At 45.9% G+C, this 19,730-nt stretch overlaps 1 protein-coding gene across 1 annotated transcript; it reads right to left on the bottom strand.

The window, feature by feature from the left end:
• Nucleotides 1–1,970: 1,970 nt before the first annotated feature.
• Eloa (elongin A) lies at nt 1,971–18,312 on the bottom strand. Its single transcript, XM_052177766.1, has 11 exons — nt 18,128–18,312; nt 11,334–11,390; nt 9,639–9,745; nt 6,822–7,995; nt 6,301–6,415; nt 5,804–5,959; nt 5,604–5,701; nt 4,877–5,057; nt 3,795–3,906; nt 2,854–3,032; nt 1,971–2,349 (listed from the first exon to the last, which is right to left on the bottom strand). Exons 1-11 carry the CDS (start codon nt 18,200–18,202, stop codon nt 2,288–2,290), a joined length of 2,316 nt encoding a protein of 771 aa, XP_052033726.1. The 5' UTR covers nt 18,203–18,312; the 3' UTR covers nt 1,971–2,287.
• Between the last annotated feature and the right edge of the window lie 1,418 nt (nt 18,313–19,730).

Raw genomic sequence — 19,730 nt, forward strand, 5'->3', positions numbered from 1 at the left:
GCACACCACAAATACACCGAGCTTTCAGGGGGCTTCAGCAGCTCCATCAGTGTGAACACAACCCCCAAGATTAAAGACGCAGGCATCTAAGTGACTGACATCTCTTCCCTTGCAAAATGAGAAAAGGCTCAGCAGGTAGAATTTTTTTTTGCTTTTTATTTAGACATGGGATTTTTCTTTTTGCATAACTTATCTAATTAAAATATTCATCTTGTAGTTACCACAAAAAAGTAACATAGAAAATTGTATTTACATTTGGGGACCAAAATACAAATGCAGAGGAGGGTGCTCACTCCCGCCCTCCTGCCTCCAGAGAGAGCAAGCCCCTGAGAGCGCTTCTAACGCCAAGGATCGCAAAGGGCTAGTCCGTGTGTGATCTGTATGTTAAGGGCTAGTCCATTATGTGATCTGTATGTAGTGTAGCACAGAAAAAATTGCACGAGTCTTCACAAATGTGACCAAAAGTTGAACATGACTGTGTCTGCTTTGTGGCCCTTGTGCATGGGGTGAGGGACTGTGGAGACAGCTGCTCCCTGGCCCCTTACTGTTCTCACCAGTCATATCCCTGACGCAGACACTCTTGAAGGGCTAGAAAATCTGGCTCTAAGTAAACTGGGTGCCTCAGAAATCTTTATGTGCCAAGCCGGATGCTGACATTGGGACAGACAAATGCGTGTCCTTTCTTCCCCTAGGCCTACACATTCCTAAGGGGAATTAAATCACACACACGACTGAATCTGTAAATAGGAAAAATGGTAAAGGGAAATTTTGAAACACAGCTAAGGCATAAATCTGAGGTGGTCAACACCTAAAGGGGGGGCTGTTCTAGATAGCAGGGCCCTGGCTCTTAGTACAAATGTCCCTTTGACGTCAGCTAAGAGACCTGATATTAGAGTCTGAGGTCAGGCTCAGAGAGGTGGGATGTGAAACAAGCAACGGAGAGAAACAATGTTTTACTTAGCAATACCTGTGTCCCATGGCAACAGGGACCCAGCATAGCAACCCACAGTAAGGCAGGCCTGACTTTAGCTGTGCAGGGTTCCTGTGCTGCCTTGGAGTCTTCATTAGCCTGAGGTCTCAAGGGTGCTATATAGTAGAAATGTGCAGTGCCCAGTTAGCAGGCTGGCTGTCCCTCAAGTTCATAGCTTCTTTCACCCGGCTCATAACCGAGTGAGTCCTCCTCCGTGTTCTGACAGCACGGAGAAGTTGGCACTGTCCTCCTAGCTCTGACCTTGCCCTGTGTCACCTAGAAACAGCGAGTCTTCCTCCAGAACTGGTTGGCTGGGATCAGGGTGACCCTCCACCCTTCCCAAGGAGGCCACATCCTCCTCCGGGCACATCAGCCCTTTCCTTTCAAACAAAAGCAAGTTCCACAGCGCTACAATGCTTTAAATCATTCACTCCTGGTAGGAATTCATAGAGAACAAGAGAATAAAGTGCTGGCGTTTCAAACCCCCAAATCATTTTCAGAGCTACAAAAGCCCTTCCATGTCTGTTTCCCCACAGTGCGGGGAAAGGCAAACTAAGGATACGTGTGTGTGTGTGTGTGTGTGTGTGTGTGTGTGTGTGTGTAAAATACTGAACCAGAAACTACAACTTATAGAACTCTGAGGTCCTCCATAAATTGATCTCTTAAGGTTCTGTCCTCCAGCGAGCCTGAAAACAGGGAAGTGTGATTTGAAGATGGCGTACAAAGGACTCCAGACTTTTCAAACTGTCTTCCTTGACAAATACTACTGAAGAAAAGCGCCCATCAAGGAACTCTGAGGGTTTCAGCTGGCACTCACGCACTCCCGTACCTGGCCCTGAAGGTGCCCTTCTGACCAGGGTGCACTCAGAAGAGCTGGCCTGGACAAGAATGGCTTTTGCCAGGCTCATCTAACTTTAATAAAGGACCCGGAAAGGAAAAGGCTAAATATAGAGGACCAGAAGAAAAAAGAAAAAAAAGAAAGAAGAAAAAACCCTGGGGGTATTATAAATACATCTGGGGGCAATATTTATTAATTAAAACTATGTTTTATAGTTTACAAAGATGCTAATTAGCAACGAAAGTTTAACTGATCTTAAAGTCCTCAGCAGGACTGAGGCTCATACTGTCTTCAGAAATCTGAAGTGTGCTACACGCAGGGCGCAGGGCTGAGGCACACACAAGGGGACACCTGAAACTGCAGGAGTCAGAGGCCAAAAGTTCCAAAGCAGAAGATGTGGATCTTCTGTGGACATCTTCTCCTGTCCCCACTGTCCCTGTATTCCTGCTTCCAGACTCAACCTCCAAGGCAAGTCCTATTTACCGTCGGGAGAATCTGTTCTTGAATGCTTTAATGGTCTTGGCCATCATCGGGGCAATTTCTGTGAAGGAAAAGGAGCCAGTCGATTCAGATTAGTGGCAGCACAGACAGAAGCCACTGGTTTACAGCAAAGCCAGACTGACTTTGCTTTCCCTGGCTGTGTTCCCTCCACACACAAATGGACTAACTAGCAGGAACTGACTGAAAAAGCTGTGAGAAAAACCCCACCATGAGGCAGACGCTGACAGACCCTGTAGGTGCAGAACCACCAACATCTCTGACACCACAGCTTAAGAAAACTGGCTGCTATGCTCATTCATGGATGGCTTAAGAGGCAAATCAGAAGTCTTTGCACACTCTTGGGGCCATAATGCCAACAATTTTACTTTCCAACACACACATTCAATAGTACCCAGACCCTGCCACTTCCCAGAGCAGGAACAGGTCTCACCATGAGCTGATAAACATGGAACAGCTAAGGAGGCCAGCCTGTCCCTGGCTCAGTTAGCATCGGTGTCTGTCGGGATCCCCCGGCCCTCAGCCCTGCTCCCCCAGAGTAGCTTACTCTTCACAGCTGGTTTCCTGGGATCATAGGACACAGAACTGCTGGACACAGGAGCTAAGTGGGCACTGCTGGTACTGGGCCCGTCATAGGCCAGCTCCTCAGGGCTGGAGTGGAAGCTGCTGCTGCTGTTGCTGGCAGGAACATGGCTGCTTCCTGTTGTATACGGTGCTGGCTTTATCCTGCAATACAGAACAAAGCTGACAATGGAGCACACAATCTAAACAGTTGTTGCTGGGTGACTTCATGTGGCTCTGGGCAGTGGGTCTAGTACACGGAGTCCTGAGATTCAGATACAGCTGTTAGCCCTTTATTGAGAGTGGCAGTCACACTAAGCTTGTCCTGCTAAAATGTCAGTCTATAATTTGGAAATGCTCATATGTCCTAAAAAAAAAAAATCTAGTCACCCTGGAAAATTGTTTTGTTTTGATGTGTATGTATATGTATGCAGACGTGGGTCCCATGGGCATATGTTCATGTGTAGGCCAAGTCAACCTTGGGTGTCCTTTCTCAGAAGCCACCTAGGTATGAGACAGTCTTCCTGAGCCCTGGAGCCCCTGCTAGGCTGGCAGTGACTCACTCCCCAGCACAAGTGCACACCACACCAACCCATCTGACTGAGGATCAAACTAGGCCCTTAAGCATTTGTTGGCAGAGCTTTCTCTTCAAACCTAGAAATAGTTTTGTGGCTTAAATGAAAAAATTGAAAGCAGAGGGCCGGCCTGTCCTGAGTCAGGCCCTGTTCTCTACAGGAGCACACATGTACGAAACACAGGTGATCGCTCTGCCTAAGCAGTAAGCCAGGACACAAAGGCAAAGAGGAAAAGCACAGGCCCAGTAATCGTTCAAGAACACTCTCTACTGCTTGACTCCACCACAGCATACGTCACTTCCTGACCCCAACTCTCCTCCAGAGTAACAATCATGCAGCAGGGATATCTTACCTGACCTTCTCAGGGACAGCTGCTCCCCCAGTTCCAAACTTCTCCTGCCTCCGTCGGACATCTCTTGGTGGCTTGGCCACAGAGTTAACAAAGGCCATCTTTGCTTGCCGTCCTGGGTAGAAATACAAACAATATTTACCTTCATAGTAAAAGGTACTGCTAAGCCGGGCATGGTGGCACAAGCCTGTAATCCCAGCACTTGGGAGGCAGAGGCAGGCGGATTTCTGAGTTCGAGGCCAGCCTAGTCTACAGAGTGAGTTCCAGGACAGCCAGGACTACACAGAGAAACCCTGTCTCAAAAAAGAAAAAAAAAAAAGAAGGTACTGCTGCCAACTGAGAGTCTAGAGTAGTGGTTCTCAATTTTCATACTGTTGTGACCTTTTAATACAGTTCCTCATGTTGTGGTGATCTCCAATCATAAATTATTTTTCTTTTTAAAGATTTATTTTATGAATTATATAGTGTATTATATATGAATACACTATAGCTGTCTTCAGACACACCAGAAGAGGGCATCAGATTCCATTACAGATACTTGTGAGCCACCATGTGGTTGCTGGGAATTGAACTCAGGACCTCCGGAAGATTAGCCAGTGCTCTTAACCACTGAGCCATCTCTCCAGCCCTATAAATTATTTTTTTGGATTTGTTTTTTTTTTTTTGAGACAGGGTTTCTCTGTGTAGCCCTGGCTGTCCTGGAGCTCACTCTGTAGACCAGGCTGGCCTCGAACTCCGAAATCTGCCTGCCTCTGCCTCCCAGAGTGCTGGGATTACAGGTGTGCACCACCACGGTCCGGCTCATAAATTATTTTTATTGCTATTTCATAACTAATTTTGCTACTGTTATGAATGGTAATGTAAATTTATGTGTGTTTTCCAATGTTTCTAGGCAACCTCTGAAAGGTTTTTTGAACCCCCAAAAGGAGTCACAAACCATAGACCACACTGGTCTAGAACTTTCTAAAGCTCCAAACCAGGGCTCACCAGGCCCTGTGACCCTACCCTGCACTGGGAGCGGCCAGGGGCAGAAGACCCAGCCACCCACTTGGCTGCCTGCGCAGCCCTACCCACCCTTCTTTTACCTTTCGGCTTATTGGCATGTGCAGACCGGATGTTGTTTGTGAGCAGACGCAGGCGCTGCTCTCTGGCGTCCTGAAGCCTCAGGTACATCTCCCTCCAGGACTCATACTCTTCTGGTCTTTCTTCCTTAAAGTCTCGGTGACAATGAACTTTCCACAACTGATCCGTTTCCTCAATTAATACCTGAAACCAGGACCAAGTCATCACTTCCGTACACTCTCCTTCACCCCCCCTTACCCACACATGACCCAGTGCCTAACAGTACAGGGAGGGAGGGTGATACAGTAGCAGTAGTTACAGTACAACAATACTAGGAAGAAGGCAAATCACTAAATTTAAAAAAAAAAAAAAAAAGAAAGAAAGTAGCCAGCAGGGTGGTAGTTGCTCACACCTTTAGTCCCAGCACCTGGGAGGCAGAGGAAGGTGGATTTCTGAGTTTGAGACTAGTCTGGTCTACACAGTGAGTTCCAAGAGAGCCAGACTCTGTCTTAAAAAACCAAAACCAAAAAAAAAAAAAAACCCAAACAATCAAAACAAAGAAGAATCCCAGGAACAAGCACAAAAAATATGCTTGTTTAAAGGCCTAGACGTGCAAACCAAACATGCTCAGTTGCTCAGTACAGTGATTTGCTGTCTGACCTGCCCTTTGGCCACAGGAGATCTGGAGACAAAGCTATCTTTGGAAACAGCCCAGAAGGAAGGTGCACTGCTCCCACATAGGACACTCACATGATTGCACTCCTCTATTCGGTAGAGCTGATCGGGTGTACATCTCTCCAAGACAGGCTCAAGAACAGAATAGGGGACTCCTCCCACTTCGAAGATAGCTGCAGAGAAACCAGAGGTGTGAAGGGGAGTGCGGAATGGTAGCCAAGCTCCCAGTGAAAAAGTCCCAGTGTAGCAAAGTGCTAGCAAAGTTCGTGACTCACAGTCAATATTATTCTTAAGCACCCGGATACACTGCTGGTGCAAGGTCATCATTTTGGGGAGATAGGCACACTTGGAACCCGAATACACCTGCATCTTAGAATTCATTCTGCGTCCTGTGAACCCAGCTTCTTCTTCTTCCTGGGGTGAAGAGAACGCTGTAGAAAGAAGAAAACCAGCAGGTCATAAAAAGTCTACACCACATAGTGAAGAGCTCCCACGTGGCAGCTCTGTCTGTAACTCCAGCTCCTTGGGCACCACACTCACTTGGTAAATAGACATAGATGCCAGCAAACCACTAATACAGGCAAAATAAAAATATCTTTAATACTAGCACTTGGGAGGCAGAGACAGGTGAATCTGAGTTTAAAGCCAGCCTGGTCTACAAAGTGAGTTTCAGGCTAGCCAAGGCTACACAATGAGACCTGTTTCTAGGTAGATAGATAGATAGACAGACAGACAGACAGGTAGGTAGATAGATAAAGGTGTCCAAAATTACCTTTTCGCTTTGGCTGAAAGGAGGGAATGGACTCGAGGGAAGGAAGGGGGCGGTAGTTGGCTTGAATGGCGGGTAAGGGGATGTCTGGCAATGCTGGCAGCACATCAGCAGGGACCTGCAAGAGACACAGCGCAGAGCCCACCCTGTAAGCACAGCTTTCTTCCCTGCAGTCAGTTAACCAAGCACACTGCCCAGACAGGTAGATGGAGGACAGAGGGGGCTACAAGTCATGAATCGCACCACTGAGGTAAAGAAATTAATGTCAGTAGGGCAAAATGCTTTGGAAAATTTTTTTTGCTGCGATTAGAAGTAAATGTAGGGTCTCACACACTCTCAGTGAGCACTGTACTAGTGAGCTTCTTCCCTAGCCCAGAATAATCCTTATCCTGGGCACTGTCCACCCTAATTGCTAGCAAGACTGAGAATAACAATCAAAACTCAACCAGTTGTAGGGCAGCAGGACAGGCGGTCTGGCAGGCAGGCTTTCCGCACTTGGCAGGCAGGAGGCAGAGCAGAGTTACCTTACGAGGCCTGGGGGGTTCGGCTCCAGCTGGCTGCAACTTCTCTGACTTGTTTTCATTCACCTTGGGTGATTTCTGAGCCGAGTTCAAGTTTTTACTAGTGCTTTTAGGGTCCTTTTTTTTAAGTCCTTTTTCTCCAAGTGCTGAACTGGAAGTTTTCACAACCTTCTTCTTCTTCTTCCGGGGCTGGTCATAGCTGAGGTATGACTCAAACGACATGGTGGGCTGCTCAAACTCATCATCCACGTCCGTTTCCTCTACTTTCGGGAGCAAGCCTGGTGACTTTCGATCAGAGTTAGTTCTTACTTTCCCCTCCTTCAGGCTGTTGGGAACTTTATCCTTGGCTTTGGGCAATGGGTCTCCTGTTCCTCGTCCCGAGTCCACACCATCTACACTCTGCTTGTTTTTGTCAGACTTGGTTTTCTCGGAGTCCTTGTGTTTGGGCTTTTTAAAGTGGTTGTCTGAAGCAACATCTAAGGCAGGTGAGAATTTCTTCTTGAGACCATTGCCTTCTCTGTCCTTCTCTTTCTTGACAACACTAGCAGGCAGCTTCTCCTTGGCACCGTCCCCGGGGAGCAGCTTTCGGCTCTCCTCTTTGGAAGAGGCTCTGTGTGACTTCTCTCTGCCCACAGCAGAGATCTTCTCATCCCCTCTGGCATCCACAGGGCGTTTCTCCTTGTGGGAAGATTTGTGCTGCTTGTTTTGACTAACAGCCCCTTTCCCTTGGTGTTCACCCAGGTGACTAAGCCCTAGTCTGTCCTGAAAGGTATTACTGTGGACTTTTCCGGGCTTCTGGTGTGAGATGATGGGCTCCTGGTCCTCTTCTGGGGACCTGGAGAGGTCTGGATACATTTGATGAGGACTTGAAGGTGGAGGGGATTGAACATGGCCACAGTCAGACGACTCTGGGTCTGAAGAATATGGTGGTGACACTTTGTGACATCTCTTCCTTTCATCTCTCCTTTCATGACTGTGAGCCACTTTGTGAGGCCTTTCAGGCTCAGAAAGTTTTTTGTGTTTTTTCTGTCTGTGCTCAGGGCTGTAGGACCGGCTGCCAGAGGCTTTCCAGCTTTCCTGGTAGTTCCCCTCTAACTCCTCCTCCCTCTGAAGAGCATCTCTGGGACGCTTACGGGAATTGTTCTTCTCAAAATCCTGATCCTCGGCCTCATTATTTCTAAAAAAGCAAAAGCAGAAGCAGATCTCAGCATAAACCTCTTTAGACACTCACAGACCTTGACCTCAGCCAAGCAGGGCACATCTGCCATCGGAACACTTAGGTGGTGGGTCAGGACAATCAGAAGTTCAACTGCTATAAAGCAAGTTCACAGCCAATGGGCTACAGAAGACCCTGTCTCACCACAAAACAAAACAAACAACAAAGACCAGACCACAAGTGGTGGCTCACTCACACCTATAATCCCAGTACCAAGGAAGCTATGATAGGATTTTTGAGGAATCAGATGTTCAAAGGTCATCATGTTTTACATAGCATGTTCAAGGCTAGATTAGACTGAGGCATAGAATGTGACCCTGTTTTAACAAAAGATATTAAGGCCAGCCTGATGGCTCAACAGATAATTCTTGCCATTCAAGCCTGAAGACCTGAGTCCAATCCCACGGTGGCAGAAGAAAATTGACTCTCAAAAACTATCCTCTGATGTCTGAACATGTACCCAGCTACCTTTACCCTTAGTATGAGAGTCTGTGCTCAATCCTCAGCATCAAGCCCCCAAACAAAACAAAACCACCCAACAAAATGTTAATGTTTATCATTGAAATGACCTGAACCCTGGCATGCTGACCCATTTCTTTATTTCCAGCACTCACAGGCATAAGCAGGCAGATCTCCGAGTTCAGGCCAGCCTGGTCTTGAGTTGCACCAGGGTTATAGTGAGAGACCCTGTCTCAAAAACTAAAATCACCCAAAAACTTTTTTTAAAAGATTTATTTATTTATATTATGTATATGAGTACACCACTACGCTCTTCAGACACACCAGAAGAGGGCACTGGATCCCATTACAGATGGTTGTGAGCCACCATGTGGTTGCTGGGATTTGAACTCTGAACCTCTGAAAGAGCAGTCAATGCTCTTAACCACTGAGCCATCTCTCCAGCCCCCCAAAAAATTTTTAAGAAAAAATTATTTAGCCAGGCAGTGGTGGCACATGCCTTTAATCCCAGCACTTGGGAAGCAGAGGCAGGCGGATTTCTGAGTTTGAGGCCAGCCTGGCCTACAGAGTGAGTTCCAGGACAGCCAGGGCTACACAGAGAAACCCTGTCTTGAAAAAAAAAAAAAAAAGAAAGAAAGAGAGAGAAAAATTATTTGCTTGTATTTTTATGTATTTATTTCTGAGACGCCTGCACCATGCACATGGGGAGGCTGGAGGACAACCTTCAGGGGCCAGACTCTCCTTCAGCACACAGGTTGCAAGGATCAAGGCCGTGAAGCTTGACAGCAGGTACCTTTACCTGGCCATATACCTGGTCCTTTAAGAAAATTTTATTTTTTTTTATTTTTATTTTTATTTTATTTTATTTTGGTTTTTTTGAGACAGGGTTTCTCTGTGTAGCCCTGGCTGTCCTGGAACTCACTCTGTAGACCAGGCTGGCCTCAAACTCAGAAATCCGCCTGCCTCTGCCTCCCAAGTGCTGGGATCAAAGGCGTGTGCCACCACCGCCCAGTGAAAATTTTATTCTTAATACTTTATCATATATTCTACAATAACCTACAATAATCATGGGTTGCTTTTATAATTGAGGTAACATAGTTAATTTGACATGTGAAGCAGAACAAGCAAAGAAGAAATGTTCTTACCGCTCTACCGGAACCAGCTTCTTCCACTGGGCTACCAGGTCTCTGGCAAAAGTTCCTACTTGCTCATGTTTCCGAAAGCTGTTCACTGTTTTCCCCACTCCAGTCTCCTACAAATGTAACAGGAAATGATTGAAGATTCTGAAACTAAGGGCATGGTTTTCTACAGAAGTCAAGTCTCCTGTTGGAGAAAAGCAGCAAACAAATATTTCCCTCCTAAAACACCTAAGCCTTACACTAAGTTAACTAAGTTAACTCTGTGCCCAATGTCTGACACAGAGGAATAAAGCCCACAGGTTTACAGAAGGTCATCCAAACAGCCCAAACCATAGACTGTAACAAGAAGGAGTGGAGTTGATTCAGCATGCTTTTCCTGAGTCAGTGAAGGTGCTCATCATAAATAACCCTTAAGGAAGGAGTCACCCTAAAGCCATGGAAACTGGATCTGACTTTTTTTTTGAAAAGACAGGGTTGATTCAGTATGTATAGCAGGTTGACCTTGAACTCAGACTCACCTACAAAGGTGCACACAGCCGCCCCGCCTAGAAACTTCCTAGAATTAAAATCTATGAGTAGTAGATCCCAACGCCAATATTCTTTTCTTTTTTCTTTTTTTTTTTTTTTTTTGGTTTTTCAAGACAGGGGGTTTCTCTGTATAGCCCGAGCTGTTCTGGAAGTCACTCTGTAGATCAGGCTCAGAAATCTGCCATCTGCTTGCCTCTGCCTCCCCAGTGTTGGAATTAAAGGTGTGCACCACCACTGCCCAGCCTATTCTTTTCATGTATTAAATTTTTTAAAGATTTATGCTTCTCTGTGTGTGTGTGTGTGTGTGTGTGTATGTGTGTGTGTGAGTGTGTGATGTGTGAGCAGCTGCCCTCAGAGGCCAACTGGAGTAAACTAAAGGCAGTTGCGAGCTACGTGATATGAATGCTGAAAAGTGAACTGGGATCCTTTGGAAGATCTTAAACACTCACCCATTGCTCATGCACCTCATGTATTTAAATTTCGAATTGAGGGATAGAGTTAAGAGAGGCCTTGCAGTTAAGAGAAATTGCTGCTCTTGCAGAGGACCAACATTCAATCCCAGCCCCCACATCAGGCAGCTCCCAATGTGTACAACTCCAATCTGAGAGAATCTGAGGTCCTGTGTTTTCTTTGGGCATGTAAATACTCATAAAGTCACACTGGCACATACACATAAGTAAAAGAATACATCTTTAAATTTTGAACTAAAATTTTTGAACAAAAACTTAAGTAACAGGAAGTAGTCATGCAGCTTAGCTGAGGGCACTTGTCTATGATGCACAACGCCCTGAGCTTCTTCCACAGCAGCCTGCCCACCTTGTCAAATGACATAAAATTAACCATCTTAAAGTACAGTGATTGCTAGAACTCTCCTCATACTTACCTCCTCATAATTCCTCACACTTCCCACCACCTAACTTTAGAACATAAAAAGAGAAACCCTGTTCCTTCCAATTCCCTGAGCCCTAACAACCACATACCTACCTACTTTTTGTCTATGGATTAGCCCATTCTGGGCATTTCATATAAACAGAAGCTTACAGTACGCAGTGTTTTGTATCTGGATTCTTTCACTTGTAAAGCCTAGCCTATTTAAGTGTCCCTCTACCCTCTCTGTAGTGGGAAACATTTACAATACAGTCACATAATGTTTATAGTTAAAAAAATTCTTACCACAAGAATGTCTACTGTGATAGGTAAGACGGAAAGTTTCTTCAAATATTTCAATAGCTGCAGAGAGAATAAAGCAATGTTAATTTCTACAGTCATCCCACCCTCTCCAGGCAGAGGCTACTACCTAACAATGAGATTTTCTTGGAGCTATGCTCTTCATGGTTAACACCCGAGGATGCTATTTGCATTTTAAAAGTGTGAAGAAAGGCTCAGAGATGCTTTGTTACTAGCCCAAGATACAATTGGTACAAGATTTACTTTAGTCTATATCTTTAGACTAAAGATTTACTTTAGTCTAAAGCCATCTAGATGGCTTTAGAGTCTCTGCTTTCTTTAGTGAGTTTTTAAAACTGTGTGTGTTGTATCCACGTGTGTGTCTGTGGAGGACAGGACAGTATCACCATGCTAGGCATGGCAGTGCCTGCTGTTAATCCCACCCAGCACAGTTTAGGTGAAGGGAGGTGGTCAGCCTAGTCTAAATAGGGACCCAGTCTCAAAAAACCAACAGTCCCGCTGCCACCTCCTTTGATGCTAGGTCTGTCATTGGCCTGGAGCTCACCAATTAGGCTAAGTTTACTGACCAAAGAGTTCCAGGGCTCCTTCTGTCTCTGTCTCTCCAACACGGAATTACAAAAGTGTGACACCATGCACAGCATTTCTACATAGGTACGGGGGATTGAACTCAGGTCGTAATGTTTCTGAAGCAAGCATGTTACCAAATGAGCTATAGGGTTTTTTGTTTATATACTAGAGATTGAATCTATTGATTAACTATGCTTGATTAACTATGCTGACAAGTGCTCTATCACCAAGCAATAACCTAGCCTTCTTTTTACATTCAGAGACAGCCCCACTAGCTTACTCAGGCTTGGCCTTGACTTCTTATTCCAGTCTTAGCCTCTGGAATAGCAGGGTTACAGGACTCTGTCACCAAGGCTGGCTAGATTATGTGTTTTTAACTACTTTCTTCTCCAAGGGGAAAGAAGAGACAGAGAAGTGAATTAAAACTCACTAAATGGGACTGGGAAATGGCTCATTGGCTGCTCTTCCAGACCTGTGATTTGCAACACTCACATGGAGGCTCAAATCACCTCTAATTCTAGTTCCTGGGGATCCAATGCTCTCTTCTAGCCTCCAAGGGCACCAGGCATGCATGAGGTGCACAGACGTTCATGCAAACAAAAAATCCATACACAAATTAAGTAAATAATAATACCCTCACTAACTGGCCTGGTATGGTGACTAATGTCTATAATCCCAGCATTTAGGAAACTGAGGTAGATAGATCACCCTGAGTTCAAAGGTCATATGGGTTTCAGAAAGGGAGAGAGATCCTGCTCCCTCCCCACAAAAACAAAACAAAAAACAAACACAGCCATCAGCAACTATCACTTTTCAGAGGATTGTGAAAGGTAGCAAATTTAGGGAAATTAGCTACAGACTCGATACATCTAAAGCAGAACAAGGACTGCACAGGAAGAAAGGATGACCTACCAACCTCCTGAAGGGCTACAGTGTTTAACAGAAGCTTCAACACAAATGGGAAGCCAAGACGACCAATCTGAGTTGCTGGAGTCAGTGCTTTGTTGTTAATAATGATCAAACATGTCTGGGTAGATCACAAAGATTTGGGTTTGCCCATTTCCTTTCTAAGGTCTCTAAAACTAGGTCAAAAGTGATAAAGTGGAGCTCAAGATGGAGTGAGAGACAGGTCGTCTCAGCTTCTTGCCTGATCCCATGCAAGTCAGTAACTTCCCGGAACCTTAGTTACTAGAGTCTTCATTTGCTGTGAGCTGTGAGGATTCATTGGGACAAACCATGTGCACTGCTTAGTCATGGTGTCTGCAACACATAACAGTTAAACATATTCATCCCTAACCATTTCATTCATCAGCCAACAGCTCTTTCCATGTCCTGCCCTTGATTCTGAACCAGATACTGTTCAGGCAATTCTTAATTTCCAACAGATATCAAAACTGGCTAAGCCTTGTTCTAAGAATGGGCAAGTACATATAAACACTTTCCATACAGGGAGTGTGGTAAAGTACAGCAGTGTAAAACAGATAACTGAACCAGCTGTTGTAGTATATACCCTTGCAACCCCAGCACTCAAAGTCTGATGCCAGCCTGGGTTACATATTGAGTACCAGGCCACGGTACATGGCAAATCCTCAATTAAAAGCAAAAACATGGGGCTGAAGAGTAGTTAAGAGCACTCTGAGGTCCTAAGTTGAATTCCCAGCAACCACATGGTGGCTCACAACCATCTGTAATGGGATCTGATATCCTCTTCTGGTGTGTCTGAAGACAGCTACCCTGTACTCATTTTTCTAAAAACATTTGTTGCTCTTGCAGAGAATCTAAGTTCAGTTCCCATCACCATCTGGCAGGTCCTAGCCACCTGTTATGGTTTAGAGTATCTGACACCCTCTGCTGACTTCTGGGGGCACCCACATACATGTGTACAAACTAACAGGAGATTGAACCTATTTGGTTATATGCATATATAACACACTTATGCATAACTACTTCAGGGTTTTTTGTTTGTTTGTTTGTTTGTTTGTTTTGTTTTTTTTTGAGACAGGGTTTCTCTGTCTAGCCCTGGCTGTCCTGGAACTCACTCTGTAGATCAGGCTGGCCTCGAACTCAGAAATCTGCCTGCCTCTGCCTCCCAAGTGCTGGGATTAAAGGCGTGCAATACCACCGCCTGGCCACTACTTCAGTTTTTAAAAAGTCAAAACAGGGCTGGAGAGATGGCTCAATGGCTAAGAGCATTGGCTACTCTGGCAAAGGACCTTGGCTCGGTCCAGTTCCCAGAACCCATATGACAGCTCACAGCTGTCTGTAACCCCAGTTCTACATGACCCAATGCCTTTTCTGACCTCCATGGGCATCAGGCATGCATCTGGAGGACACACTTAAAAAAAATAAAAATGAACCTTTTAAAAAAAAATAATAGTTAACTGGCTGCCTTCATATTTAAACATTAGACAGCAAGACTTGTTCTTTGTAGCCCAGGCTGTAATCTGTCATATTACTAAAAGGTGGAGCAACAGGTATGTTTTTCTGGTCATTCTACTTCCATAATTACTTAACATGGTCTCTAGGCAGAGCAATTGAATCACAGGTGACAATCTTGTTTGACTGGGAATAAGAAGCCCAATGGTGTATCTGGGGAGTATGAAACTTAATGGAGTAAAAATTATACTTGAACTCTCCATTTCCTCCATGATACATACAACTCAGGAAACATTATACAAAGGTTAATGCTAATAACATTGTCAAAGGGAAATCTGGAGTTACTGGAAAGAGTTAAAATGTGGTTCTCCTATGTGAACCCTGAAAAGGGAACATTTATATACCTACCACCCACTGTGTGCCCGGAATCATGGTAAGTTTGTCTCATTTGGCAAATTTGACAATTACCCTGTCTAGTGGGTATTGTTCTCCTACTTTGCTGATATCGAACCTGGGTCCAGAGAGGTTCCATACTTGCCTAAAAGGCCAAGAAACAACTCATATCACTGTCCTTAAAAGAGAAGAAGCACACGCCTACCTCATGCATCCAGCACCTCACATGAAAGAAGAAAGCGGGCACTCTTCCTCAGCACCATACTACTTGACAGCTTACAGTTCATGTGGCAAAAGTCCCAAGGACATAGTTCAGGGCCACTACACAGCCAACATAGAGGAATGGAGTCAGAAGCCAAAGAGGATGTGTTCACCTCGAGGCTTTGTACTGCCTGCCTGTGGCTTACCTTCAGGCTAGCAGACACAATGAAAACTCAGCCCAATATAAGAGAAAAAGATTTCACCATCCCCAGTTTTCAGTAAGTTCCAAGAATGAATGAAGCAGTAACAAGCAGAGAGTTCTATGGGTATCCTCAAGTAGATGGAAACTACTGTTGTCAACCTCAAGTAGCATCTATAAAGCCAGCAAAGACTGGTAACAGATGACAGAAATAACAAAAGTTTACCGACCCATGCAGAGAAATCTCCGGTTCTCCTGCCCACCACTTCCAGCCTTAAAGCTAACCAGCTCAACAGTGACCTCCGCGTTCTCCATCTACCACCAATATGTGTGCTTCATCGTTTTCACACTCAAAACCTAATAAAGGACTGCTAACTTTATTTGTCATGAAAATAGTTTCCAATCCAATGATAGGAACAAAAGCTACATTGCCTCCCAGTATAAGTAAGCCTAGAGCCTGGATGAAGGCAGAGTGAATACACAGTTAATCTACACTTAAAACACTAAAACCCAATAGTAGGGGGTCCCAAAAACACAGGTGTGGAATCAGCCTTTTGGCTAATAATGGTCTGGAAGCAAGATTTGGTTGCAAATTCAATACTGCTCTATAATCATCTTGCTACTTCAAGAACCTGTGAGAGCTTGCTATGTTAAAAGAAGGTTGGAAAGCCAGCGTGCTGGCTTGCAATTTTCTCCTTGCAGTCAGCGTGTTTCTGAATATCATCGTTTCAGGTACTTTGCACAGGGGTCTCTCAACAGTTCCCTCACTTCTCTCTTCACAACACATTCAGTTTTCCCTCCCCCATGGGTACAGAAGCCAGGAACTCATGTAGCTGCTACTGAACTACATCTCCAGCCCCAAAGGTAATTTTCTTTTTTCTTTTTTTTTTTGGTTTTATGGATTTGGTTTTTTTTCTGCGACAGGGTTTCTCTGTATAACCCTGGCTGTCCTGGGACTCACTCTGTAGACCAGGCTGGCCTCAAACTCAGAAATCCATCTGTCTCTGCCTCCCAAAGTGCTGGGATTACATGCGTGTGCCACCACTGCCCGGCTTAGTTTTTTTGTTTTGTTTTGTTTTTGTTTGTTTTTTTGAGACAGGGTTTCTCAGGCTACCTCCAACTCAGAAATCTGCCTGCCTCTGCCTCCCAAGTGCTAGGATTAAAGGCGTGGGCCACCACTGCCCAGTCTCCCCTGCCCCCAACAGGGCTTCTCTGCATAGCCCTGGCTGTCCTGGAACTCACTCTGTAGACCAGGCTGGCCTCAAACTCAGAAATCCGCCTGCCTCTGCCTCCCAAGTGCTGGGATTAAAGGTGGGCATCACTGCCCGGCTTCAAGGTAATTTCTATCTGGGAAATGAAAAGCCAAATAGGGTTGTCAGTGATAAGAGGGCTTGCCTACTAGTGTTGGCCTATGAGTCCCTGCAAATACCACAAGAACTACCATCAAACACAACAACAAAAACACTAAATACCCTTTGAAAAAATTATTAGTTTAAGAAAATTTGCTTAAAACTTTTCTAACTTGACATATCATGCACAAAATAGACCATTCCAAAATTTAAATTCTAATGGGGAAAAAAAAACCCTACAGATATTACATGGAGGATTTTTTTTTTAACCTGATGGAGAAAAAAGACAAAATGAGGTTCCTTTAAGGTCAGTCACAAATCTTATAGTGTTCAGAAAGGCAATCTGGTACTTGGAAATAATGACCATTTATTAGATGCCCACAAAGGGTTATTGTAAAAACAAACTTGTAAATATGTCTGACCGAAGGTCCCCAAGGCCTCCATAGAAAGTAAAACACAAAGACAATTGAAACATTTATGTTTTCGCTGACTTATAACACAGCTTCTGAAGAAGTGTATCTCTGAACTTAATGAGGGAGTTAAAAAGGAGCCTGGAGGTGAGAGGTAGTGTGAAACCTTCAAAAACTAAGAACCAGCCGGGCGGTAGTGGCGCGTGCCTTTAATCCCAGCACTTGGGAGGCAGAGGTAGGCGGATTTCTGAGTTCGAGGCCAGCCTGGTCTACAGAGTGAGTTCCAAGGGCAGCCAGGGCTACACAGAGAAACCCTGTCTCGAAGAAAAAAAAAAAAAACCGAGAACCCTCTCCTGTGAGCCATTAGGAACAAGAAGAGTGAATGGGAGTCCTCGATTGGAAATTCTAAAAGATGGCAATTAACACAAAGGGTACTTGGGTCCAGCTGGTATTTCAGGAAGAAACTAGAGAAGGGACAGGCTGGGTAGAAAACTCCCCCAAAGTCCAGAGCTGGGGCTGGATAGGAACCTAGATGGCAAGTATTAAGTCTGCTTGTTGCCTTCCTCCATACTTCCTCTTCTACTCAGCGCGCTGGACACTTCACCTTTTAGGAACCTCAGGCCCAGGCTAGAATGCTGACAAGCAATGTCACAGCCTTCGGTGTTTTCGGCCAGAGACTTCAATGAAAAAGATTCTAGCTCCCACCATACCCTATACCGTCTCCTAGAGACCGGGAGAAGCCTGGTCACTCCGGGACCAGGAGGGGATACAATGTATTTAAAAATAACAGTTTCTAAAGAGGAGCAACAAAGTAGTTAAGTGCAATTAACATGGTTCCTCATCGCAGCCTGTTCCCACCTTCCAGTATGTCAGAGCGGTGCAACACGCTCTCGCTCTCACCCGGGACCCGAGTTCCAGGAGCAGAGCTCAGAAAAACCCAAGGCGTTCCCCGTTTTCTCGGTTAAAGAGCAGGGGAGAGAACAGGGGGTCCTCGAGCACAGCCGCAGGACCCCCGACCAGCGGCCGGAGCCGCTCGGCTGGGACCGGGAAGCAGCTGGCGCGGCTGCCCGAAGCCCGGGGAGAGCCGAAAGGCCCGGCCGCCCCTCCAGTGGTCGCCCAGCCGTGGGGCGCCCGCCGGCTGCGAACTCCTCGCTGCCCCGCGCCGCTCCGTGGGGCCTGGCTCCGGGTCTAAGGAGAGAACCCCACCTCACCCGGCCCGCGACCGTTACGGGGCCCGCGCCGCGCCCAACGCCCGCCCGCGCCGCCCGCCCGCCCGCCGCTCACCTTCTTGGGGTCCGGGTTCGCAGCCAGGCGCGCCTGCAGCTTCTCCACAACTTGGAGCGCCGACTCCGCCGCCATCGCTGTCACTGGCGCGGCCTCCTCGCCGGAACTGGGCTCGCGTCGCGTCCTCGGGCCGCGACTCCGCCCTCCGTGTGGCCCCGGCGGAGACGGAAGCGCGAATGGTCCCTTCCGGGCCTCCGCTGGGGGGCGTGTGGGGACAGCCTCAGGACCCGCCCCCGCGCCAGACCACGCCCACAACATCACCGCGATCTGTTCTACAGCGCACAGGTCACGCCCCGACACGCCCATCCCAGAGTCACGTAACCAGCCACACCCCCAAGACCTTGTGCCTTCTCAAAGGCGCTGTAATCTGAATGCTAAACTCTGGCTCTACTCCCACGCAACACTCTCCCAGTCACACGCTCATTAACATCTGACGTTGGTGTCGGTGATCAGGGTCCGAAGCGGCCCCAGGGAATATCCTGGGATCCTTGGAGTGGAAGAAAACAACTGACTCGGGTAAATTCTCTGACTCCACCTTCAAGCTATGACACACCTACACAATAAAGAAATCGTGTAATTTTAACTAACTTAACGGTATTGTAATTTTGAGAGAGCAATCCAGGATGTCTGGTTTCAAGGCAATTTGAAACACTAGAAATAAAAATAATAACAAGCCGGGCAGTGGTGGCGCACGCCTTTAATCCCCGCACTTGGGAGGCAGAGGCAGGTGGATATCGGAGTTCGAGGCCAGCCTGATCTACAGAGTGAGTTCCAGGACAGCCATGGCGACACAGAGAAACCCTATCTCAAATAAATAAAATAAATAAATAACAACACATTATCAACCATCTTGTCTGCAACAGCAGAGAGCAGCCCTTTTTTTAAAAAAACTATTGAAGTGGCATTCTTTTCTTTCTCTCTCTTTCTTTCTTCTCTGTGTAGTCTTGGCGGTTCTGGAACTCACTCTGTAGACCAAGCTGGCCTTAAACTCACAGAGATCCACCAGCCTCTACCTCCTAAGGGCCAGGATTAAAGTCCTGTGCCACTACCACCTGGCTCCATTTAAAAATAAATAAAATGCCGGGCGGTGGTGGTGCACCCCTTTAATCCCAGCATTTGGGAGGCAGAAGCAAGTGGATTTCTGAGTTTGAGGCCAGCCTGGTCTACAGTGAGTTCCAGGACAGCCAGGGCTACACAGAGAAACCCTGTCTCAAAATAAATAAATAAATAAATAAAATAAAATAATAATAAAAACTCATAATAAATTAAAAACCAAGCTGGACTACATAAGACTCTTGTGAGAAAGAAAGAAAGAAAGAAAGAAAGAAAGAAAGAAAGAAAGAAAGAAAGAAAGAAAGAAAGAAAAAGAAAGAAAAGAGAAAAAGAAATGAAACGAAAGGAAAAGAAAGAAGGACCTGAAGAAATGGCTCTGCAGTTAGGAGCACCCAGTGCTCTTGCAGAGGACCTGAGTTCAATCCATCTTCCGGCAGTTCATGTCTGTCCAGCTCCATCTCCAAAGGGTCCTATGCCTCTGAGAACACCTGCATGCACATAAACGTACCCACAGACACATATACATTCATATATAATTTTAAAAATAAAT

The sequence above is a fragment of the Apodemus sylvaticus genome, chromosome 3 (assembly GCF_947179515.1).
Source record: "Apodemus sylvaticus chromosome 3, mApoSyl1.1, whole genome shotgun sequence".
In the NCBI taxonomy this organism is placed as follows: domain Eukaryota; kingdom Metazoa; phylum Chordata; class Mammalia; order Rodentia; family Muridae; genus Apodemus; species Apodemus sylvaticus.